The 25,737-nt window shown below is 34.5% G+C and overlaps 3 protein-coding genes and 1 pseudogene across 3 annotated transcripts; 3 read left to right on the top strand and 1 right to left on the bottom strand.

The window, feature by feature from the left end:
- Positions 1 to 2,822: 2,822 nt before the first annotated feature.
- Positions 2,823 to 4,060, top strand: LOC145088419 (large ribosomal subunit protein uL29y). The gene is made up of 4 exons (XM_079026773.1): positions 2,823 to 2,961; positions 3,063 to 3,198; positions 3,467 to 3,623; positions 3,774 to 4,060. The coding sequence occupies exons 1-4, from the start codon at positions 2,958 to 2,960 to the stop codon at positions 3,846 to 3,848; spliced, it is 372 nt and encodes a 123-aa protein (XP_078882899.1). The 5' UTR covers positions 2,823 to 2,957; the 3' UTR covers positions 3,849 to 4,060.
- Positions 4,061 to 12,887: 8,827 nt separating this feature from the next.
- Positions 12,888 to 15,017, top strand: LOC145088418 (exocyst complex component EXO70H1 pseudogene; annotated as a pseudogene).
- Positions 15,018 to 16,292: 1,275 nt separating this feature from the next.
- Positions 16,293 to 18,356, bottom strand: LOC145088417 (putative pectate lyase 21). Its single transcript, XM_079026772.1, has 5 exons — positions 18,060 to 18,356; positions 17,250 to 17,601; positions 16,960 to 17,170; positions 16,755 to 16,823; positions 16,293 to 16,659 (listed from the first exon to the last, which is right to left on the bottom strand). Exons 1-5 carry the CDS (start codon positions 18,187 to 18,189, stop codon positions 16,426 to 16,428), a joined length of 996 nt encoding a protein of 331 aa, XP_078882898.1. The 5' UTR covers positions 18,190 to 18,356; the 3' UTR covers positions 16,293 to 16,425.
- Positions 18,357 to 19,027: 671 nt separating this feature from the next.
- LOC145090033 (uncharacterized) lies at positions 19,028 to 23,604 on the top strand. Its single transcript, XM_079028391.1, has 4 exons — positions 19,028 to 19,862; positions 20,031 to 20,257; positions 20,328 to 20,756; positions 23,098 to 23,604. The coding sequence occupies exons 1-4, from the start codon at positions 19,028 to 19,030 to the stop codon at positions 23,602 to 23,604; spliced, it is 1,998 nt and encodes a 665-aa protein (XP_078884517.1).
- Positions 23,605 to 25,737: the final 2,133 nt, after the last annotated feature.

Below are 25,737 nucleotides of genomic sequence, written 5' to 3'. Positions count from 1 at the left end.
TTTATAAAAAATTATATAAAAATAAAAATTATGAACCAACTTAAATATTTGAAGTGAACTAAGTTGATATTTTTAGCAACAAAATATATGTAAAAATCAAGATTTTTAAAGCCATATTTGTTTTTTCCCCATTATTTATCAATTTATTTAAATTGTAAACCATATGGTTTTACGTTCTAGACTCACCAATGGTTGTGGCAGCGTCTAACAGTGATGTTGTGGAGTTGATCGACAATGAGGTTGTGGAGGCAGTGTTGTGGATGAGTGACATAAAGAGGCCACCAACACAAGTGAATGCAACTATAATAATGACGATAATTGGTAGTGGTTGGTTCTTTAGAAAGAAAGATGATGAAAACGGTGGGTAGACTCCAATTGCAATTGTGGTTTTTACGAGAAAAACAAAAGGAAGATAAAGAGTATGGGTTAAGGTTATGTTTTTTTAATTAATAAAAGATTATTTTTTAACAAAAAAAACTTAAGTAGATTAGTACTTTCATATCATTTTTATATCGAAATAAAATCATAACGACCAACTGAAAACATAAAGAGGTGCATAAATAAAGTGTATTTTTTTTTGAAACGACATGGATTGCATGCATCAAAACCAACAATATAAGATATATTGTATCATCATATCATACTATATTATAAAAGAAATATTTTTCTTTTCATCACATTCATTTGAAACCCCTATGTGTTTTTCCTTTCAGCACATTCATTTGAAACTCTCATTACTATTCAATTTCTTTCTAATAATAATTACAAGTTGGTTAATAAGGTTAAATAAATATCAAACCTAAAGTATAATCATATATACACTAAATTTCAATATTAAAATAATATATTTACTTCTACTTATAAAGTATGTTTTTTTAACTTTTAACATATTATACTTAATTTATTAGTTTTAATATAGTATTAAATGTAAACCGTTATCATTTTAAAGATACAATTTTGGAACAATTTATATAAAATAATTAAATTATTAATTTAAATATAACATTACAGGGTCAACTTAAATATAAATGTTTAACTTAAACAACCCAAAAAATATTTTGAAAATAGTTAAACGTGATAAATTGTAGTGTCTTGCTAATAATGATTATAAGTTGGTTAATAAAGTTAAATAAATATCAAACCTAAAGTGTAATCATATATAAACTAAATTTCAATTTTAAAATAATATCTTTACTTCTACTTATAAAGTTATGTATTTAACTTTTTAATATATTATATACTTAATTTATTAAAATTAAAATGTTATTATATGTAAACCATTATCAGTTTAAAGCTACAACTTTTGAACACTTTGGATAAAATACTTAAATTATTAATTTAAATATAACATTACACTATTATCTTAAATATAAATTTCAGTTCCACTTAAAAAACAAATAATATTTTATAAATAGTTAAAAGTGATAAATTGTAGTTATAAATGCAAAAACTAAATTGTAATCTCAATTTAACTAAAATATATCTTAAAGATATGTTTATAATCGTTAAAAATTTTCAAATAAATAGCTTAAAATAACTTACAATAACAATAGTTAAAAATAACTCTATATAAATGATTATATATTTACCTTTAAAATAAAAAAACAATGTATGGTGTTTTAAAAAATTATATCGATAGAAATTAAAATATTAAGCAAATAAATTTTTAAAAATTAATTAACAATAACAAAAGTATAAATAACATTAAACCATATATTATATTTACTTTTATTCATGTGTAACTCGCGGGTAAAAGTTATTCAAATGATTGACTAAACTACAATTTTCAAATCTCATATTATATTTCTATTTATAAAATTATGATTTTAACTTTTTAACATATTATAGTTAACTTATTAGTTTAAATATGTTGTCGTATGTGAGCAATTATAATTTTAAAGTCATAACATTTGTATAACTTATGAGTTGATGCAAAATAATTAAATTATTAATTTCAATATAATATTAAACAATTAACTTAAATCAAAATTTTAGTTAAACTTGAAAAAAAATCAAGAGATTGTTTTATAAATAGTTAAAGATTATAAATTACCTAAATTCTAATCCTAAATTAACAAAAAAAACCATGAAACTATTTTTATAATCATTAACAATTTTCAAATAAGTAGCTTAAAAAAAACTTACAATAAGAATAGTTAAAATTAATATTATATGAAAAACCATAATATTTTCTTTAAAAACAAAACACTGTTTTTTGTTTTAAACAACTACAATCATAGAAACTAACAATATTCATCAAATAAATTTTCAAAACATTAAATTTCTGAAACCAAATTAAAGTAATTAAGAGTTTCGAAATACATTATTTTAAATAACTTACAACAACAATAGTTAAAAGTAAAATTATATACAAAAAATATATTGTTTTTTCTAAAAACAAAAATAATGTTTGATGTTTTAAATAATTACAATGATAGAAATTAAAATCTTAAACAAATAAACTTTTTAAAATTAATTAATCATAACAGCAACTATACATATCATTAAATCATATATTATATTTAATTTTATTTATAAGTAACCTGCAGGTTGACGTTATTAACACTTAGGATTATACAATTTCATTGATATATTTAAAAAACATATATTTGTAAAAATTTCAATTATATTTTTGTATTTTATGTAACGCACGGATATTCGACTAGTGTTAAGTGTTAACATAATAATATGGATCGAAACAAATGAGGTTTATGGTAGGGATAGGGATAGCAATCGCTATCTTAGCCCAAAGCCCAATTGTAAGATACTCTTAGTGGGCTAACAAGGTCTATTGCACTATCGGATATTTGGAACTGGATCTAGCAAATAATAGACTGGACTGGGCTACAAATAGCTTGAGCCTTATATATCAACCCCAACCTTCCGTTCATATCTCGTAATTAGGGTTTCAAACTTTCAGAAGGAGCCTTCCCTGCAGTTCACTTCGGCTTCGATCAATGGGTAAGCTTTCAGTTTCGATTATTCGATGCTTTGTCTTTGTTCTTCTCGATTTAATTCGATAATATTGCCTAATTTATGTTTCTAATATACGGGAAATACAGCTCGAATCAAAGTTCATGAGCTTAGGAACAAATCGAAGGCTGATTTGTTTGCCGAGTTGAAGGATCTCAAGGCTGAACTTGCTCTTCTCCGTGTCGCCAAAGTTACTGGTGGTGCTCCGAACAAGCTATCCAAGATGTAAGTAACTTCTCTCTACACACATCTGTCTTCGTTTATCGCTAAGATTGATTGCAAGTTACCTTCAATTGCAGACGAAACTTTTCTGTTTTATATAGGATTGCAATTAAATAATTACATATTCCTCTTGCTGCTTTTCTTGCAACGGGATCAAATTTTGCACCGAAATAATTGAAAACCATTGAATTTCTATAACAAAAAATTTAGCAGATTGACGTGCTGGTGTTATTTATTTATTTATTTATGTTTTCAACATGTATTTTTGCAGAAAAGTGGTGAGGACATCAATTGCTCAGGTTCTGACTGTGATTTCACAAACTCAGAAGTCTGCTCTTAGGGAAGCTTACAAGAACAAGAAATACTTGCCTCTTGATTTGCGCCCAAAGAAAACCAGAGCCATCCGCAGACGTTTAACCAAGCATCAGGTATATCTCAATGACTCTTGCATTAGTATAACACCAACATTTTTTTGGTAATTTTATATATTTGTTGGGAGAATTCCATATTGATATAAATTAGAAATAAAATGTGATTTAGAGATATGATAATTGCATCATGTCCAATGTTTGATTTAGGTTTCATTGAAGACTGAAAGAGAGAAGAAGAAGGAGAAGTACTTCCCATTGAGGAAGTATGCTATCAAGGCGTAAGGTGGGAATTATCCAGGATGATATTTAGGTATTAATGTGTTTAAAACTTGTTCCAATTTTGAAGTCTGATTCTCTGTACGAATGATCAGAAATCATGTATTTGATAGTTTGTTTACAATGAGTTACAAGATGATCAACATTTGTGTTTGCTCTTGATTTTGCCTAGCTATTTCTTTATGAACGCAGTTTACTATTGTTTGTTTCCTTGATTATATGTATCTGTTTTAACTTGTCTTGATGTATTTGTTTTCTTAAATTACTGATTACTTCTTTAACAAAAATGGTCACATCTGAAATGGCATGATATATAATTTCACCATTTTTTATGTATTTGTTGGATTTTGAATTACAGAAAAGGCAGTAAAATGTTTCTTAATATTTTGTTTGTGGTTTTATTCATTTTAATGTTTTGCTTATTTTGATGTTTTTGATTAATCATTTGAGAGCATTGCTCTATTTGTAACATGTATGTAAGGTCTCTATCCTTTTGGCATGATGAATGAAAATGAAAATTGTTTTTTGTTTATGAAAATCACATATTAATCTTTGTATAACATTAATTTGTTGTTTCCCTTATATAAAATATGATGTCCATTATTTATTTTGGAACAACAATTATATAAACAAACTCTAGCAAGAAACTATGTAAAGCTAAAGAGGATTACACATCCACCTATCCCAAGAAACTTTGTAAAGCTAGAAACTATATAAAGCTAAAGAGGATTACACGTCCACCTATCCCAATACATTGTGCATTTTTTTCTTCTATCACTAAATCTAAAAGAGAAACATAAACACAATATCATCAAAAATGTCTTCTTTCTTCGTTTTAGATGTTCCAAAGAGCAAGGCGTTTCGATGTTTCCCAGAAGTCCAAAAAGTCATGATAACTACCACATCAAAACACTACTCTTGCAAAGTATCCAACGAAGTCATATCTGTGTGGCACAAAATTCGAATGAAATACCATATCCATAATGTTGAAAAGGAATTGCACTTGCATTAACTACTTGATAGGAAATTCGTAGTTCGTAGAGTTCTAAACATTAAAGAAAACAATAATATAAATTAATAGCTTTTTAAAAGGCTGATCCAAACCTATCTTTAAGAGTTCTATACGTTTTCAATTTGAGTTTTGGCACGCTCTGCTTTAACCTCTTTAATTAATCTTTGACTTTGGTGGTAATGGATTTAGTTGTGTTTCATCAACAGTCAAACACCTTCATCTTCCTCATCAAGGGTATAGACGTATGAAGCTTCTCCCCTCAAATAAAACAATTAGTTAGTATGATATAATCAACCATTTAATGATAGAATAGATGCATATGATAGATCACATATCCAGGCATTTCTATTTTTGAAGGTTCCTATAAGACAAGTATAAACTACTATCTCATCATATATGTAACCTACTCCTGTAAGTGGTTTCCATTATAAATCAAGTGTACCACCATAGCCTTCATTAAACTTCCTATTTCAGAATAGTTTTCCTGATTTTGAACTGATTAGACACGTATCGGAGTATGAAAACTACTACGAAAAAAAATACCTAACTACAAAAGTAACTACAACTTATATAACCTAATAAATACGAAACACATACGGAAGACCATTTAAAATACAAAATCAATATATTTTGGAAAAGTTCATAACATTTGGGGATATAATTTTCATTTCCGACATTGGTTTATTAAAAAATTTAAATGTCAAAAATTAATATACAATTAATTTTGGTTTTCTGCAATTAATTAATCAAAGCCTAATAGTTTGTTAATATACCTATTTTTACATAATTATAACTTTATTATTCTTCACATATACACTAGAATTTACTTCTATTAAAGGTTTGTTAATATACCTATTATACCTATTTTTACATAATTAAAAGTGTTTATATTCATTCAGTTCATTTAATTTTTGATATTGAAGTGATTTTTTGTGTAAAGAAAATATTAATTTGGTGTGGCGGCTATTATGTAGTAGTTTGCTGCCTGGTTATTTTGGCCCTTACACTTTAAAACTTTCTAACTTTGCCCCTAACAAGAAATTCTTTATCCTAGCTAGTATCCCATTCCTACCCTTGGCCATTTCCAAATTTCATCACCACCAACTTCGGCTACAACACTAAATGAACTATTTTCCCATCACAAAAAGTTCAGAGAACACCAAACATACACACAAATTATGAATAACAAGACAACATTTTATAAATTAAACAACTGCTTACATCCTGCGAACCCATAAAAATAAAAGCAACTGTAAATCTATTCCTCAAATGAACTAGCACAAAATCAAACTACAATAAATAGCAAGTGGCACTAAACATCCTCATGAGACGGGCAACGGATGATCCGAGCAATAACTATGGTCTTCAGGACCCTAAAGTCTCATCTTGTTTTCCAATCTTGTAACTCCAATATGGCTTCCCTACGTATATTGATAAAGTCTTTCCTAGAAAGTTGATAAAGTCGGGTGCAAGTAGTAATAATGGACCATGTTAGCAACCATGACATCAAGTGGTTAAATACTTAAATTTGTGGCGAAAATTTGAAGTTTGTATATATGACTTTCGTATGTAAGGAACTAGTAAATAGGTTTGACAAGATATAAAGAAGTTAACAAAGTTAGTAAAATGTTTCAAACAAGCCATATAATATATAAAAAAACATTAAAGAATACTACCCGACTTTTAAATAGTGTAATAATATAAAACCTTCATATAGAAATGATTTTCTTTTGGCATTATATTTGTTTAAACCAGTTGGTCTGGTGATTTTGAAAACGGGTCAAAAATGTATCGTGGGTAAGAATAGGAAGGGAGATAACTTAGTTATATGTGGCCATATTGAGATAACTTAGTTATATGTGGCCATATCTAATTTTGACCACTAAGTTTTGGTATTTACGTTATTATTATAAAGTTTGTCATTCATGTGTGTCCTACCATGTTAAGAAAATAAATACCAGTTGTTTAAAATAAAATAAAAACGACCTACTCTAGATTGTTATTTGAGGAATATTAACCACAAGTTAACAAGCCGACCATGAAAAACAAGTTGGCTATCAACTATAATGCACTGCATACTGGTTTCCCGTCCATTTGCATTTGCATTTAAATTTGAATTATTTGATTTTGCATGCGTAGACATAAAAATTTCAACTTTTGGTTTTAAAGAAAGTCTAATGCAAATTATCATTTTTAGTTTTGCAAGTTGATTTTAACTGGAGTATATGGAATTTTGGTCCATGGGTACATGGCCCTGACAAATTGGGATTCCCGTCTTAATTGGTAATTGGACAGAGACAAACCAACATAAATTAGTTTTCATACCTAAATCGTTCCGTTGTTAATAAAAAAATAACATATTTTCTTGATGCAACAAAATGTATTCCATCGGTTCCATATTTATTGTGTACTTTTGATTTTTGAAGTCTTTATTTTTCAAATTTAACCTTAAATATTTTTATTTGTGTTATAAATTATTTGATGAAACTAATAACAATAAAAAGACATTTAAAACCCAATCAATTCATATATTTTGCATCAAATATTATATATCAAAAATAAAAATATTTAAGGTCAAATTTAAAAATAAATACTTCAAAAATAAAAAATAGACAATAAATATAAGAAAGATGTACGAAGTAAAATAATGAAACTAAAAACTATGGTACAAGCTACAAAGAGTATTTGGTGTTGAAATGTAGTCATCGATTAACATCAATAACGTATTCTATAATTTAAATGATCCCATTCAAATCTTCATTTCCTTTTGTTTATTATGCTAATACATAAATGATAATACAATTTAATAGTATTATTTTTAGTAAATTGCATTACGTTATTAATAAAAGTTAATTTTTTTTTTAACCGGCAACTTAATTTATAAATAACAAAATAAAACCAGCCACGATAGGATACATTGTTTTAATTACAAAGGAGGGGGTTTGCATTCCATACTCTCCCCTCTAAGTTATTATTACCATCTTTATGTTTCATCCAAACAAAAGTTTGGGCCTTTACAATAGAAATTATTTTCACCGGTTCAGTTTCAATTTTGTTAAAAATTCTATCGTTTCTGGCTCTCCATAAACCCCAGAATACCCCAAATAAAATCGTAATTAGTGTTTTTCTCCTTTTGGGACAGTTCCCCCATTTGATAGCGAAATCAATGACGTTTTGGACTGTTTGGAAATCAGTCACAGGGATATTGCACCAATGAAGAATTGCAGATAATACTTCCTTTGCAACTGGGCATTCTACAAGAATATGACCTCCAGTTTCTTCCGATCTTTGACAAGAGCCACAAAGAGTCGATGCCATTGCCATCCCCTGTTTCGAAGTGCTCCAGCTGAGGGAATTTTATTTTGTTTGGCTCTCCAAACAAAACTCGATACCTTTAGTGGGACTGTTTTTAGCCATGGAAAGTACCCGTCACATACTGGGAAATTAGCTCTTTCGATTCTCTCCCGGAGGCCAGCCACACTAAGTTCACCGTCCACGACATAAGGTGATACCTGACCTGCCTGTGGATCTCCTGAATGAAGAATCTCCTCAAGAGGAATATTGATTTTTTCCAGTGCAATTTTTCTTTTAACAATATTCCTCCAAACTCCAGTCCATCGCCCCTTAATTTGGTTCGAATTTTGGACTGCCGACAAGTTGTGCAACCCCATTATAATCTTAACCCATAGGGAATTGGGTTCATTCTTCAATTTCCATAACCACTTGGTAAGTAGAGCGAGGTTCAGAGCCCGTATTGAACCCAAACCTAGACCACCCACATTTTTTGGAGACATAATCTTTTCCCATGCGATCCAATTGATGCTCTTATTGCAGTCTGGACCACCCCAGACAAACTGTCTACGGATTTTTTCAAGAGAGTTTATGACACCAACCGGGGCATCAAAAATTGACATATAATAAGTGGGTAGACTCCCGAGAACCACTTTAGCAAGTGTGATACGACCCCCAAAACTGAGTGTCTTTGCCTTCCACACTGATAATTTACTCTTTAGTTTTTCCAAGATTGGCCTTCAAGACATCATACGGTTCATATTCATTCCGATCGGGACACCAAGATACGTGAAGGGCAATGATGTCCCAACAAGTTTGCCCAGCTGACAACTTCCTGGTCTGGAGCTCCAACACCAATAACTTTTGATTTGTTGAAATTTACCTTCAAGCCCGAAGCAACATAGAAGCATCGAAGTATCCTTGCAAGGTTCGCAACATTTCTTTTTGACCATTCTCCTAAAAATAATGCATCATCTACGGACAATAGATGGGACAAACAAAAATCAGCATTAGGAATATTAATACCATCGAATATACCTCTGGAGGTTGCTGATTTCATTGCGATATTCAACCCTTCCATCGCGATTATAAACAAAAATGGGGATAAGGGATCCCCTTGTCTCACTCCCTTAGACATCGCAAACTCCTTAGTGGGGCTACCATTGATAATGATCGAAGCTCTAGCCGATTCCAAGCAGCCTTTGATCCAAGCACGTCACTTTGACCCAAAGTTCATTTGCAACATAATGGAGTCAAGATAACCCCAATTAATGGAGTCAAAAGCCTTGTTAAAATCTACTTTGAATAGTAATATTTTGCTTCTATTAGCCTTTGCCCACGAACAAATCTTATTTACAACGAGTGGGCCCTCCAAAATATTCCTTCCCTCTACGAAAGCAGATTGTACGCCATCAATTACACTCCCAATTACCTTTTTGACCCTTAGGGCCAAGATCTTTGCAATGATCTTATACATAGACCCAATCAAACTAATTGGCCGATAATCACCAAGACTGAGAGGATCCTTAATTTTCGCGGCTAGGGTAATGAAAGAAGCATTACACCCCCTTGAGAATTTCCCCATCCTTTCAAAGTGTTTAACATATTCAACGATATCTCCTTTTATCGATTCCCAGTATCTTTTAAATTTTTTTAGTGTAAATCCATCCGGCCCCGGGGCCTTCACGCTACCACACGCCCATACAACATTTTTTATTTCATGAATCGAAATTGGAGATTCTAAAAATTCTGCATCTGCATCTGATAATTTTTTAAACAAAGTACTGCAAAATTTTGGCCTATTTTTCCATTTTTCCTGGAACTTATTCGAGAAGAAATCAACTGCTATATTTTTCATTTTGTTAGGGTTTTTTATCCATTTTCCTTCCACCAAGAAACCATGGATATGATTTCTTCTTGCCCTATTATTCACATACCCATGAATAAATCGAGAGTTCTCATCACCATTAACAACCCATTTGATTCTCGCTTTTTGCCTGAGATCCAACGAAGCCAATCTTTCCAGTTCTTAGAGCTTACCAAAACCCCTAGCCCTCTCTTTCAATTCCTGGTCGGATAAATGCCTAGTTGTTGCCAGTAAGTCCAATTCCTCCATTCTTTTTTTTTTATTGTTATTCTTTCATCATTCTCCTTATGATATTCAATTGCCTTCCACTTTTTAATTTCTCCTTTAACAAATTTGAGTTTATTAGCAAGGAATGAATCGGCAACTCCAAAACCCTTGAAGTCCACCCATGCTTTAAGAACAACCTGTTCGAAATCATTTCTCAACAACCAGGAGTTGAACATCTTGAATGAGGGAGGTCCAAAATCTTCACTCTGTTGAGAGAAAGATTGGAGAATGATCCGAGAGTTCTTTGGGGAGTGCAACAGAATATGCCAACGGGAAATTTTCAATACATTTTTAGCATACTAGGATTCTGTCTAGTTTGCTTAATTTTGCTCCATATTGTTGAAAGTAAGTGAATCTATTCCCCCAATTTCAAATCACACAAACCGGCTTGATCTATGAATCTATTAAAAGAGTCAACACTCGACTTACAGAATGACGAGTTTATTCGTTCCTCCGGACTACGAACAACATTAAAATCTCCTAAGATTACCCAGGTGGCATGCTTAGTCTGCTTGAGGTTAATAAGGTCACTCCAAAGCTTGCTTTTTTCAGCTATTGATTTTGGACCATATACATTTACAATTGCTATCAAACCGTCTACTGCCAGACAATTTCCAAAAATCGCAAGAAAGTACCTGGATACAATCGCATCTGTGATGTTGAAGAAGCTAGGGTCCCAAATTGTGGCTAGACCACCCGATCTCCCAGTGGCATTGACTGCTTCGAACCCATAGTTATTGTTCCCCCAGCATCTTGAGATATTAAGTGAGTTATGGATGTCGCCCAGTTGTGTTTCTTGAAGTGCCATAAGGACTAGTCTGTGGTTTCTTTTAAGTCTGTACACCCATTCGACTTTGGCATTCTCTCCTATCCCACATATATTTAGTGACATTAAATTCATCTGTGGTTTGGATTCTCTCCGATTTCAGCCATCGCCTCCATGAGGATGGGATCACCACCCTCGATCTCGAATCCAATTAACTGCCCGACTTCCACCGTTCAAGTTAAGACAATGTATATTAGTATATTTGGTAATAAAAGTTAATTGATACGTTCAAGTTAAGACAATGTATATTAGTATATTTGGTAATAAAATGTTATTATAAATTTTATTCAGTTTCATATAATTTTTTTTTTGTCAAAATCTTATTTTTATTTTGGTTATAAATACTACTATAAAAAAATAAAATAAATATATTCAACAATTTTTTTTAATGATTTAATATAAATGAATAAGGGAAATTAAATATCTTTCTATTTTTTATTACTACAAATCTTCCTACCCAATTAAATAGGGACATATGTAATATTTAGTGTTCATTTAATGAAATTTTAATATACTAATATGACACATGTCATTATTTATTGGGTAAGAAGATTTGTAGGAACAAAAAAAGAAGGATATTTAATATTTGAAAATGATCAATTTATCTTTGTTTTGTTTTTTTTCCTTATTTTGTTCCTTTTTTTTAAACCATTAACAAAAAACTCTAAAATCAATAAACAACCTAACAAGATCTTCCTTCTTATCATTGGCTACACAGTACACACAATACCCCACCTCCATGTGATGCCCCTCTCACTACCTTCATCTGTACGAATCCCACCGTTACTTCTACCCCGTAATCACTATCAGAGACTTTGGCCATCGAATATGAAGATGGCAGAATGCCCTAATTCACCGCCATCAACCAATACGGCAACCTATAACTACCTCCACGGCAATTCCAGTGCCATTTCTCTTCCTAGTATCATTGTTTCCTCCCTTCCGACGACGCTGGTTCTCCCACACTACCTTCTTCTGACGTCATATCCATCGATGCTACCATGACCCATCACCATCTACTTCACCTCTCTACCGCCACCCACATTCGTCACCACCTTCCATGTAATTTTGTCTACCATTCTTCAACGTTTTAAAAAACACGTGAAAATAACCTAAGAGCCATTTAGCAAGTATGGTACATTAAATGGAGCCTATGAGGTGGTTGTTTTGATTCTACCATCTGATTGATGTACTTCATTGATTCTTTGTTGTTCCATCGTTTAGCTTTCTTTACAAGTATGTATTACTATTCTAAATTGGAGTTATAGGTTCGGTTTGTGAGTTTATTTATTGTTCCTAATGTTTAATTTGTTTTTTTTTTGTTGCTTAGGGATGTAAATTTGGAATCGGAATTTGTTGAGTTCAAATACTGAACTGATTTATTTGAACTTTACTCCTATTATTCAGTTTCTTTAGTCACATAATGTTTTGTTTTAGCATCTTTTTACGTGTGATTTTTTAGTTCAAATTCTATATAGAGATAAAGAACAGTGGCATCGGAAGATGAATAAGGGAGGAAATTATGATGGTGACTTTTGGTACAAGGAAAGATACGAGCGAAGATGGTGGATGGGTCATTTTATATCCTTTTAACGGAGAGTTAGAAAAAAAAAGGGATGGAGGCTGTAATTTTTTAAAATCAAAGGGATTCAATCTATAATTTTTTAACTTAAGCACCAAAACTATAAATGTGATCAAAACACACGGACCGAAACTGTAATTTACTCTCTTTATAATTTTTTATAAAGCTTATGATATAAAAGTTCATAGGGGACAGGAGGAAGTTCATAGGGGACACTTTAACCTTTAATTTTCCCTCCCTATTTAAATTCCATCACAAACCCACATCTCCAACAGAAACCAAATCATTCCAACTTGTAAAGGATTCGCTCATTGGCCATTGCCTCATTCCATGTGAATCAATGGCAATCCCTGAAACCCCTCACTCAACTAATTACAAATTGTCAAACAAATTGAATAAAAGACCAAGAAATCTAATCACTCTCTTCTCCTTCACAACCAACACTACTTCTTCCTTTTCTTCTTCTTCCCCATGTTCATCTTCACCATCTGAATCCATTATGGAAGAAAACATAAAAAACGCAGAGGCAATCATCCAAAAATGGGACATCAATGGTGATTCTTACACCAGATTCATCTCCATCTTTCAAGACAACACGAGAGAAGCCACAGTTTTCATCAATTGCGTCACAGGACTACATCGTGCTATGCATTTCCTTGTTTTAAACGATCCGAGATCAGAGATGCTAGCCGTTGCCCAGAGACTGATGCAAATCGCAATGAAACGTCTCGAGAAAGAGTTTCATCTAATCTTATCGGATAATCGTGAGTACTTGGAGCCTAGATCTGTTTCTAGCTGGCCTTCTCGATTGTCATGGTCCAGCACTGAATCGGAAGATGAGCGAAAACTACAGATCATCTCGGTTTCTGATGCTGAACCACTGTCGATGATTGCAATTTCAATTCTCAGGCTGATAGCTGATACAATGATTAGTTGTGGTTACGGCAAGGAGTGTATCGAAAGTTATAAAATCATACGAAAATCAGCCATGGATGAAGCTCTATTTCATCTCGGAATCCAGCCTTACTCTTCTTCTCACATCAAGAAGATGGTAGACGCTCCACATTTTGAAAATCATGTCAAAAGTTGGTTGAATGCGGTTCCAATCGCAATGAAGACACTCTTCCATCGAGAGAAATTTCTCTGCGATTACGTTTTCACTTCGTTTGTAGAAATCAGGGATTCCTGTTTCGAGAATTCAACGAAAGGAGCGCTGAATCTGTTCACATTTCCCGAACTTATCGCTACGAGATGCAAGAGACTGAAGTCAGAGACAATTTTTGTGATGATGGAGTTGTACAATTCGATTTCAAATCTCTGGCCAGAAATCGAGTCACTCTTCTCATATGAATCTGTCTCGTCGGTGAAAATGCAAGCTCTGTCGTCCCTTAGTAAACTCGGCAACTCCATCAGAACTGTTCTTCGCGAGTTGGAATCGTCGATTCATAACAACTCATCTAAACTTACTGTATCCGGCGGTGGAATTCATCCGTTGAATGATTCAGTCATGACTTACTTATCATCGCTGGCTGAGTACGGCAGTGCCCTAAGTGATGTCATCGTAGATGACTTGCCGTTCAAGGAACAATCGCCATTTCTGGAATCCTACATGGAGTGCCTGAACACCGACGAAGTTTCGCCGCCGGCCGTTTCCGTAAAGCTCGCATGGATCATTCTCGTTCTTCTATGCAAATTGGACGGCAAAGCTAAGTTTCACAACTACGTTGCACTATCGTATCTCTTCCTAGTCAACAATCTCCATTTCATTATCGAAAAGGTCCGCGAAACAAATCTGAAATCTATTCTAGGAGAAGAATGGATAATGAAACACGAAAAGAAGTTAAAGCAATATGTATCAAGCTACGAATCCATGTCTTGGAATAAGGTGATTTCATGTTTGCCGGGAAATTCAGTGGTGTGCCCGGAGAAGGTGAAGGATTGCTTTAGGAGGTTGTACTCTACATTTGAGGAGGTATACGGGAAGCAAACGACGTGGATTGTGGTGGACGAAAAGATGAGAGATAAGATGAAGGTCTCGATCGCGAACAGATTAGTGCCGGCGTATGAGGAATTTTACGGCAAGCATTTGATCACGTTAAGCGAAGACGAGAGGTGTATGAAGATGTTGACGAGTCTTTCGCCGGAAAACATGGCAAACTGCTTGTCTGTGCTTTTCCCGGGATCGCCGGTGATTTTAAGAAACTCGGGGTCGTTTTCATTGACGTTGCCAACCGTTTCCGTATCACAAACTTCCCGCCCTTTCCGATGATGCAGAAATATTTATGTTCTTTTAAGAAAGCATTTAAACAGAAATATTTATGAATTACAATTTACACACATATATAAACTTGAAATCATTAATTAAATCATGTCCATCAAATGCCAACCAAATTAAAATAATACACACAATCAATGGTTATATAGCTGTTTGAGTACATTTTATCTACGTGTGCATAAATTAGCCTGATCAAATTCGAACTTATTCATCCAATTACAAACCAACCTACTACTATATTGAATATCCAATCACAATTTGATTGGATCGGTTTTGAAGTTTCAAAATCCAATTGGATTTGATTGGTTATTGGATTACTCTCAAAATCCAATGGATAATCGCACTGATTCAACATTCATCCGATTAGATATCAAATATTATCATCCAATAGATATCTAATTACCATCCAATGTTATATCTAAAATTATCATTGAATATCATCATCCAATGTTATATATAATATTATCATCAAATGGGTAAAACCGATCTAATATTATCATCCAATGTTATATCAATACTAGCATCCAATAAAACCGATCAAATCTAATATCCAGTTAAATCGATTTAGTTCGGTTGCATATAACGAACGGATTGGATCGGTTGAAAAAAATCCAACATCTAATGGTTCCACCAAAATGATTTCCCTTATATTATATGAGAGCATTTACATTGGATTGAAATCTATAAAGTTTATTGGAATTGGAATGAAAACTTAGTAATTTTATCTTTATACAACTTTACTCCATTTATTTATATAATTTATTTTAACTCTATAAAGTTTAACAAAATATATTTTAAATATAATTTTTTTTTCTCTTATTGTACCCCAAATCCATTAAATTTCAACATGGTTTAGGGTATTCAATGTCAAACCAGATGCTACACCTCATTCAAACATTCCATATTGTAAACATGGGTGAGCTGATTTGATTCTAACACAACTCAAAAATTGCTCTCAAATATTGACAATATTGTGTTCTTGGCTTTCTTATTTTGGGATCTGGAACCTCAAATATCATAATCTTGACAACAATTGCTCTATTTTATTTGGGCTTGATCTAAGCAGTCTGAGTTGTGATCCAACATCAATCGATAATCTATCAGTTTAGATATTGGGTTGCTATTTGACACAATATTCAGTTATAAATAAATAACATCGATGACAACCCGGCATTTTCTAACTACTTACCATTCAATCATTCATATAAATGGAAATTCAGGGATTTTAACAGTAACAAAATTCATAAGGGACTAAAGTAGACCTTTCAAACAACTTGTTGGTTCAAAACAACCATAACCCTATAAGAAAAAAAAAAAAAAACAACGCATATAAAAAAACATTATTGTATATTCATAATACTTTTAGATACATAAATAAACAAAATTATTTATCAATCACTTATGCATATTTACATGCTTATGTCAATTAATTCCGATATATTATGCCTGATTAATCTCACAAATCAGGAAGTGCCTTGCTCAGCTGGTTTTGCAACAGATTGCCAACCAGTACAGACCTGGAGAGTCTGTTTCAGTGCATCTGTAGCAGGTTCCATTGTCCATTTTGGATAAAACTCACTTGGATGAAACATCTTTTCCCCATTTGCTTCTTTCACTGGACATGATTGAGCTCCATTTAAAACCAAGTCCCCTTCTGAAACTATCAACCCTGATCTACCTTCCTCCTTATCTGCTGCCTATTTATATTTTACCAAAAAATTGATTATAGAAATATAAATGTATGCTCAGGGATTAATAAATAGATTCGAGAGAAAAAGTTTGATGTAGTTGCCTTTTCGGTATAAAATTCGAATGCTTTTTTCTTCTCTCCTGCTTCATAGATGTTGCATTGAGAATATATCTGAAACAAAAGTATATATATATATATATATATATATATATATATATATATATATATATATATATATATATATATATATATATATATATATATAAGTTAATCTTGACAGTTACTACAGTTAATAAGTAAAATTTACCTGTGCTTCTACACTAGCACAAATAGCATACACTCCCCAATTTCTAGTGTAATTGTTGTAAAGATGAACTTTCCCAAATCGAAGACGAGGATGTCTTTGTCGTGTCCCATCAAAAAAACAATGATGAATTGTGACTCTGATACATCTATCATCAACATGAGATGGATCCGCTCCAATAAGCATTGTCTTATCATGTTTAGCAAAGTAACATCTGCTAAGCAAGAATCAGAGATTCCATTAAGAAATGAAAATCATCCACAATATTTTCATCAGAAAATTCAAAAAATCACCTGGAAACTGTAATGTCTGTGCTTTGTCTGGTTATATCTATAAGTCCATCATCATAGTCACGCAGGCTGCATCGATCAATCCAAATGTGCTTTGAATTTGGTTTAATTTGTATACCATCAACATCATGTCCTCTACCACCTTCAAATTCCAGATTGCATATTATAATATTTTCACATTCCTTTAGTCTCAAACCTTTTCCTGTTAGTTTTATACGCTGCCCACGACCATCAATGGTTTTATGTGATGAGACATTCAAGTAGGATGACAGATCAATAGTTCCTGAAATTTCAAAGATTATCCACAATGGTTCTTTCATGCGACATGCTTCCCGAAGTGATCCTGGCCCATCATCTACAAAGACATTTATCGAAGATGTTGGTGGCATATGATGACTATCCATCAAAACAAGTGTCTTGAGAAATTTCAGAGGATTGGAGAGTGTATGTATTCTCAACATGGGGTTAAACAGAAATGGAACACATATTTGATTCTACCTATCGGTCAAATTGAAGGTAAATACCGATTTCGTTACAATCAAACACGGACATTATCATTTATTCTGCTAGAAATTGTTCTTAGAATCATATCGAAGTTGAAATCTAGCAATTTAGAAATTCATCCGTGTATAAAGAGAATCTGTTCGGGATAACAGTAATTTCTGATTGTTTTAACAAATGAATCATAACGAGATATTGAAAATTCACTCATATGAAGACATAATATCAACAGAAAATCGTGAATAAAATTGTTTTTTTTTTTTTTTTTTAATCCGGAAATCGAAATGATCTCGTAAAAATTAAACAAATTACCAGCCAAGGAGGTGACGCGATGCACAGGACCATGAGCGCCACCGACTGCAGAACGGCCAAAACCCTCGGCCCGACCGGCCATTCCTTTCAAGCTCGAATCAACATCGGCGTATGGTAACGTTGTCGCCATGTCTATGTTTACGTGAATGTTGTTATGTTGGCTGAGGATGAGACTTTTTGAGGCAAAATGTAAGCGATGGATCGTCGTCGGCCGGAGAATAAAAGCGGAAATGTTTTCAAGGTGGGGTGTCGTAGCAATAATAGCATTCTCAATCTTACATACAAATGGAACTTTTCCGTTGCCACAAAGCGTTTATAAAGGTAAAAGAAAAGAAAAAAAATATATATATAAATAAATAAAAATAAAAAATACTCCAACATACAAAAAAAAAAACTTATTTGCCCTTATTCATTTCTTTTATCTTTTTTACATTATAAATTATTTTAAAAGGATTTATAAATATGTTGAAAATTTTCCGTTAAATATTTTAGCTCTTTAAACTGAAAAACCAAACCATCCCACCCATCCTCCCTCCTTATTATGTTCAGTCATGGAAAACCACTTCCTACCACCATCACTGCTAAGGGGTGTTTGGCGATTAAGGGGTGTTTGGCTTAACTTTTTGGGTTTTTGTCATAAAGCCCTTAAATTTACATAAAAAAATCGGTTATGTCCAAAATCGTTTTTTTTTTGCCACAGTGCCTAACATTTGCCCCTCATTTTTCATTTTAATGTTTTTTACCGGTTCCCCTTAACCAACCGGTTACATCCCCATTTGCAACCGGTAACATTGTTAAGCCCCTCTCCTCCGTTAACACTCTGTCAACATTGAGACACCTACCACCCTCCCATGCTAGCACTTATTCAGACGTAGGTAATAGGAACTCAAACGTTAAACTCCATTTGGTGAAGCATTCTCATTGTCTGAAGCTAGGGTTTTTCAAGAGGTAAAAATTACAGTCAGATTATGGCCCGATCATGGTTTTTACGAGAAATCATCTCCATTAATTGCTTACTTTTCATGATAATGGTTGCGATTGTGCAGGGGTTAGAAATGGGTTCTTCTGACGTTGGTTACGACGACCCATTTGCTGGAATTTACGAGCCATTTTCTGGGTTAAATGAGATGGATTTTGAGCTACACGGGATTTACATGGATCATGAACCACGACAGGAGTTTGTATCAAGGATTGATAAATGTAAGGATCATTTTCTTAACATTCTACTTTGTGATGCGAACATTAGAAATGCAAGTATGACTGATGAGGTGAAAGATCGAGTGGACCATGGTAATGATTTGCAAAATGATGAGGAGGCAGAGGAAGAAGTGACTAACAAATACAGAATACATGATCCAAATGTTAGGTGGGATAAGATGGAACCTAAGTTAGGGGATGTGTTCGAATCACCCGCACAACTGAAATTTTGTGTGACAAACTATGCAGTAAATGGAGGGTACCAAATATACTTTCAAAAGAGTGACAATAGAAGAATTGTTGCAAGATGTGGTAAGAGACATGAAGATAATAAATGCCCTTTTAGACTTTATGCAGCATGGATGTACAATGACAGAACCTTTCAGGTTAAAACAATGAATTCTGAGCATCTTTGTTCTCGAGTGTTTAAATTTGGGTCTATTATTACCCCGCAATGGATTGGAAGACACTATGTTACTGAGATAGCAAATAAGACCAAAGTTAAACTTAGGGAGATGATCAGTGACATCAAAAAAAGATATAGATGTGTGGTATCTATAAGACATGTTAGAAGGGCAAAACAGTGGGCAAAAGAATTGATTGAGGGTAAATTAAATGAACACTATGCAAGAATTTGGGATTATGCCCAAGAGTTATTGAGATCAAACCCTAGGTCTACATGCAAAGTTGGCGTTACTAACAATCCAGATGATAAGAATTATTTTAAAATGTTTTACATATGTTTCAAATCTTTAAGTGTTTGCTGGAAAATAGGGTGTAGGAAGGTAATAGGGTTGGATGGATGCTTCCTAAAGGGTCAGGTAAAAGGTGAATTACTCACAGCCATAGGTAGAGATGCTAATAACCAGGTGTTCCCAATAGCTTGGGCTGTTGTTGATGTGGAAAACATGGATAATTGGACCTGGTTTCCGGAGCTTCTGAAGGATGATCTTGACCTTGGTACTGGTGTAGATTTGGTTGTTATTTCTGATCAACATAAAGTAAGTTCCCTTATAATTATAGTATATTTCAATATGGTTATAAATACTAAGATAATATGTTTGTTCATAGGGTTTGCTTGAATCTGTTAAGGTTATTTTGCCACATGTGGAGCACAGGCAATGTGCTAGACACATTTATGCAAATTTTAATAAAGCTTTCTCTGGATTGGAGTTGAAGAAGTTGTTCCGGGCTTGTGCAATGAGTTGTGTTGAAGGTGAATTCTTGAGAAACATGGAAAAAATAAAGACCATAAGCCCTAGTGCATATGAGTATCTAATGTCAAAAGAACCCAAAACATGGTGCAGCGCTTACATGAGTGTAGGGTTTGCTTGTGAGGCAGTGGAGAATGGTATTTTAGAGTGTTTCAACTCCATAATTTTAGAAGCTAGGAAAAGACCTTTGATTACAATGCTTGAAGAGATAAGGATATACATAATGGACAGGTTTTCCTTTATGAATGATGAATGCAGTAAATGGAAAGGTAATATATGTCCAGAGGTGATTAAGAAGATGAATCTTTTTGGAAAGAACTTTAGGTAAGACACAAAATAATTGTTTCTTTTTCTAACTGTCATTATAGTTGATATATAATGACTAATACATACTCTTTTGTCTTCATGCAAGTTTTGGTTAGTGTAACATCCCGGAATATCAAGAGTAGAGTTGAAGGGCTAAAAGTGTAAGTGTGAGAGGGCAACTCGGCGAGTAGGGTCGTGACTTTGGTCGCGTGTTAAGTGACCAACTCGGCTAGTATCATGGATGGACTCGGCGAGTTGGTGCTGAGTGGAGAAAACCCTAATTCCGGGGGGATGAGCCCTATATAAAGAATATAACACTTCTTCCTCAGCCTCTTTACCATTCCTTGAGTTCCAGAAACCCTAAATTCGTGAGGAGACCCCATTATTGAGTGAATTAGAGTTTGGAGAAGGATCTTTGGTGCTTTAAGCTTGAAGATTTGGAGGATTGTATCAGAGAGCTTGGGGAGATCAGGAATATACAGTTGGTTGGGCTCATTCCAAGGGTAAGGAACCATTTCCTTAAGCTTTTTCTTCATGGGGTTCATGTGTGGTGGTTGATATGGCATCTAAATTGAGATAGAAGCTTAGATCTGAGGATGCTACTTCAGATCTAAGCTTGTAATGGTCCTATATGTCATAAAGTCCCGATTTTTGAGTGATTGGTGAAGTCCTTTTGTCCCAAACCCTAGCCCTAGAGTGTAAAATGCCTAGATCTCTTTGGATCCATGTAAATTTTGCCACTTTACGTGATGGATGGCTTGTAGAAGAGTAGATCTATGGTTTAGAGCTTCTGCATGGCTTGGAAAGCCTCTGTATGGTTTCAGATCTAGGGGTTCTCGGCGAGTTGCTTGAAGATAGGCTGGAACTCGACGAGTTGGAAGAACGACTCGACGAGTTTGATGAATATGGTCAGGAACTCGGCGAGTTGGAAGAACAACTCGGCGAGTTGGTTGCAGATAGCCTTGGACTCGACGATTCTGTTATTGGACTCGGCGAGTCTGGTCGTGAGGTCCTAACCTTTCTTTTGGTTGAGCTGTGAATCGGTGAGTCAAGGGATGACTCGGTGAGTCGAGTGGGAAAGGACTCAGAGTTGTTGGACTCGGCGAGTCTCGGGGTGACTCGGCGAGTTAAGTCACGGATTGGGGAAGTTCTGTGCATGGGGACTCGGCGAGTCATCGGGTTGACTCGGCGAGTAGAGTCAGTCAGGGGTTGACTTTGACTTTGACTTTGACCAAGGGTTGACCAATTGATTTCCAAGGGTATTTTGGTAATTGTTGGCATTTGTTTTGAGTTCAGTGTTTTGGTGGTTGGCCAGTGGTGGAGATCGTATCAGTGGTCGGAGCAGCTTGGGTTTATCTGTTCAGTCGGCAGTTGCGAGGTGAGTTATCCTCACTATATCAACAGGGTCTACGACACCAAGGCCAGCCCTTTATCGGATTGTGATCCGAGTATTGTTGTTATGTTATTGCTTTGCTATGTTGCATCCTGGTAGTTAGGATGGTATATGTTAGAGACTTGGTGAAGGTCGGAATCCTGGTATATAGGATGATGCTATGCTAGTGACCGGTTAGGTCGGTATCATGGTTAGGACGATGTTATGCTTTGTGATCTGCTAGATCGGTTTGATTTAATGCAAATTGTTATATGTTTGAATGTTTATGTGCACATGGTTGTTTGGACTGGGTTTGGGTTGAGGCGGGACCTGCTTTGTGCTGTAGGCCGACATACCCAGGGCGGACCGGTTATCCCGAAGGCCCATCGAGCTGTCCGGATAGGCTGTAGGCCCCAAGAGGGCGAACCAGACGTTCCGAGGCTCGGAGAGTGGACCAGACTGACTGAAGGACTGGTGCGGGCGGACCAGTCATACTGTAGACTCAGAGAGTAGACCAGGTGGATTGAAGGCCCGGTGCGGGCGGACCAATCACACTATAGACTCGATGTATATGGCTAGACCTGGAGGGTGGACCAGGTGGACTGTTGGCCGGTGTGGCGGACCAGTCACACAGTAGACCCGAAATGCATGGCTGTTCTGTGTTCTGTTATGTTATGGCATGTTATGCGAGTATGGTATATGTGGTTGGTATTTTGGGGATATCTCACTAAGATTTCAGGCTTACAGTTGTGGTTTAATGTTTTTCAGGTTCTTCAGGAGACTGTGGCAAGGCAAAGGCGTGATCGTACCGCTCCTCATGTTTATGTTTTATGATATGGTTATGGGAAGACTCTGAAATAATTGTATTGAAAACCTTTTTGTAATAATTTTATGAAATCGGGTTGTTTTTGAAAAGTTTAAATTGGTTGGAATTTTATGGTCGTTACAGTTAGTAGTGCATAGCTTAGGACATGTATTTGAAGTGAGAAGAGCATGTGCTAGTTACAAGGTAGATTTGGATGGTAGGGTTTGTTCTTGCAGATTATGGGATTTGTCTGGAATCCCTTGTGTCCATGCCATAGCAGCCATTAATTATATCCATCAAACTCCAGATGGATATATTAGTGACTACTTTTCAGTGAATAAATTCAAGGAATGCTACTCAACAAACATCAGTCTTGTGAATGGGAGTAATATGTGGCCTCTAACTGGATACAACAAGCCTTTGCCACCTGTTGGTAGGAAAATGTCTGGTAGGCCCAGAACCAAAAGAAGGAGGCATGCAAGTAAGAAAGAGAGTAAGTTTAGTTCCACTTCAAGAGTGAAACCCCCAAGGACAGTAAGATGTGCTAATTGTCTTGAGTATGGGCATAATAAAAAAGGTTGCAAGAATGAAAAAAGGTACCAATTCCTATGCCACCAAAGAAGATTGGGAGGCCTAGGAAATGTGATGTAGTTGGATCCAATCCACATGTTTCTGTACCCACTCAATCTAGTCAACAAGCAAGTCAACATTAGCAGTCAACCACTTGTGACATCAACTGTAACCACTCAACCTAGTCAACAGGGCAGTCTGCATGCTTCAAGTTCTGACACTGTCAAGAAAATGAGGAAATTAGGTTTAAGAGGCCCAAGTTTCAGAGTTGGTGACATTGCATCTGTGGGTACTCGTTCAAGTGAAGTAACTGTCCCAGATGTTAGAAGGAAGAAATTGGCTGTAAGAAGGCCAAATAGGAAGTCAACAACCAAATTTCTAGATGAAGTCAACAACCAGGTTCCAAATGAGGTTGCTCAAGCTCCTGCTCTTAATGATGTTCCTTTGGTGAATGAGATGATAGAAGAGGAAGAAACTGAGGTGTCAGTGAAGGTGCCAGAGCCAATTTTTAATGAAGTTCATTTGGTCAATAACCAAGTTCCAGTTGTTAATGATATTCCAAATAATGTTGCTCAAGTTCCTGCTGTTAATGATGTTCCTTTGGTGAATGAGGTGATAGAAGAGGAAGATGACATTATGGTGATAGAAGAAGAAGTAGTTGTGGAGCTAGAAGAAGAAGCAGTTGATGTTCCAGTAAAGGTTGCCCAAGATCTAAAACAAAGTCTTGATGAAGTTGGAGATGCAATTGATCAAATTGTTGGTTCTGGAAATGCATCAGATGCATCTGATGTTCTATTGGTGAATGAAGGTGGCGCAGAACCTGAATTCACTGAAGGACATGCATCAGATGTTCTCCCAGATAAAATCAAGATAAGTGTTGAAGAAATAGCAAATGTACTTGAAGCAAGATATTCCATGGCTGAAATTGAAAGCATGGGGAGGTTGGAAATTGAACTTGATGACACTCCACCAGTTGAGATGGTAATTTATTAACCTTGTAATTTTAAATATATATTATTTATTAACCTTGTTATTTCTTGCATCAGGAATTAAATGAGGATGAGCCTGATGTTGATGAAGGTGAAGCTGACTTTGTAAATGATGTTCTATATGATGGCGGTGTGATTAAAAGTGAAGGTGAAGCTGACTTTGTAAATGATGGTGATGTGATTGAAGTTGAAGGTGTTGAAAATCAAGATGATGGTGATGTGATTGAAGGTGAAGGTGTTAATCATGGGAATGAGGTTGCTGTTGATGTTCTAAATAATGAGGTTGCTGATGATGGGAATGTGGCTGATGATGAAGGTCATCTGATAGTGCCTAAGACAAGGAAAAGAAAGCCATCAGAGAGGATCACTAAACTAAAGCTTAAAAAGGCAGTTTTTGATAAAGATGGGGGTGGTTCCACTTGTTCAAATCCAGTGAATCTGGAGTAGTTAGTTATGTATATGGGGGATTTAGGTGGGAATGGTATACTTGGGCATTTGCACAGGAAGCCCTTTTTGGTACATTTTGTACATTTTAGTTTATACACCCACTAAGTGCACCTTTCATCCAGTTGTTCTCATGTACCTTTTGGGTTGCCTTTTTGGGATATATTTTTGGCAATTTGGTACAAATGGATGGATGGTACATGTTAGTTGATCTTTTGTAATCTTTTGTATTGGTACATGAATATGATGTAATGAATCCCCTCATTATGATTATAATATGTTTGTTATTTTATACTATGTTTTTTTGATCCATACCATTGGCATTTATATTATGTATCATTTGTAACTACAGTTAGCCAATTTCAGCATTGTACTTTATCATTTAGCAATTTAATGTATATTATGAACCATATGTTTGTAATGTTTACCATTTACATTTCGCAGATAATTTGTATTTTACCATTTCACAGCATTGTACCATTTCATTATACTTTACCATTTTACAACAATGTACCATTTCATAATTGTAGTTTACCATTTGCATTTCACAAATAATTTGTATCTAAAATCTTCATCCAAAACAACAGTTACTAGCCAACTTCAGCATTGTACTTCCATTTGCAACTAAAATCAATCCAAACATTCTACCAAAAGCCAAGTCGGCCCAAACATTCTACCAAAAGCCAATCCAAATTGATTTACATCTTCAAAACAACTATTGTCACCATTACAAAAATAAGAACCAAAAGACCTACAATTATTTCTACCAAAGTCTTCAACT

The sequence above is a fragment of the Lactuca serriola genome, chromosome 2 (assembly GCF_051521515.1).
Source record: "Lactuca serriola cultivar US96UC23 chromosome 2, Lser_US96UC23_V15, whole genome shotgun sequence".
In the NCBI taxonomy this organism is placed as follows: Eukaryota; Viridiplantae; Streptophyta; class Magnoliopsida; order Asterales; family Asteraceae; genus Lactuca; species Lactuca serriola.
Note: the sequence above shows the minus strand (reverse complement) of the source record. Positions and strands in the feature narration are given on the sequence as shown.

Excerpts from the sequence above, each read along its gene's own strand:
- LOC145090033 (XM_079028391.1), top strand. The coding sequence starts at position 19,028 with ATGGCCCGATCATGGTTTTTACGAGAAATCATCTCCATTAATTGCTTA. Across the intron at positions 19,863-20,030 it reads GGCAAAAGAATTGATTGAGG|GGTGTAGGAAGGTAATAGGG; the intron begins GTAAATTAAATG and ends GCTGGAAAATAG. Across the intron at positions 20,258-20,327 it reads TTATTTCTGATCAACATAAA|GGTTTGCTTGAATCTGTTAA; the intron begins GTAAGTTCCCTT and ends GTTTGTTCATAG.
- LOC145088417 (XM_079026772.1), bottom strand. The coding sequence starts at position 18,189 with ATGGCGACAACGTTACCATACGCCGATGTTGATTCGAGCTTGAAAGGA. Across the intron at positions 17,602-18,059 it reads TCGCGTCACCTCCTTGGCTG|ATGATGGGCCAGGATCACTT; the intron begins GTAATTTGTTTA and ends ATGTCTTTGTAG. Across the intron at positions 16,660-16,754 it reads TCGAATTTTATACCGAAAAG|GCAGCAGATAAGGAGGAAGG; the intron begins GCAACTACATCA and ends AAATATAAATAG.
- LOC145088419 (XM_079026773.1), top strand. Across the intron at positions 3,199-3,466 it reads CCGAACAAGCTATCCAAGAT|AAAAGTGGTGAGGACATCAA; the intron begins GTAAGTAACTTC and ends GTATTTTTGCAG. Across the intron at positions 3,624-3,773 it reads GACGTTTAACCAAGCATCAG|GTTTCATTGAAGACTGAAAG; the intron begins GTATATCTCAAT and ends TGTTTGATTTAG.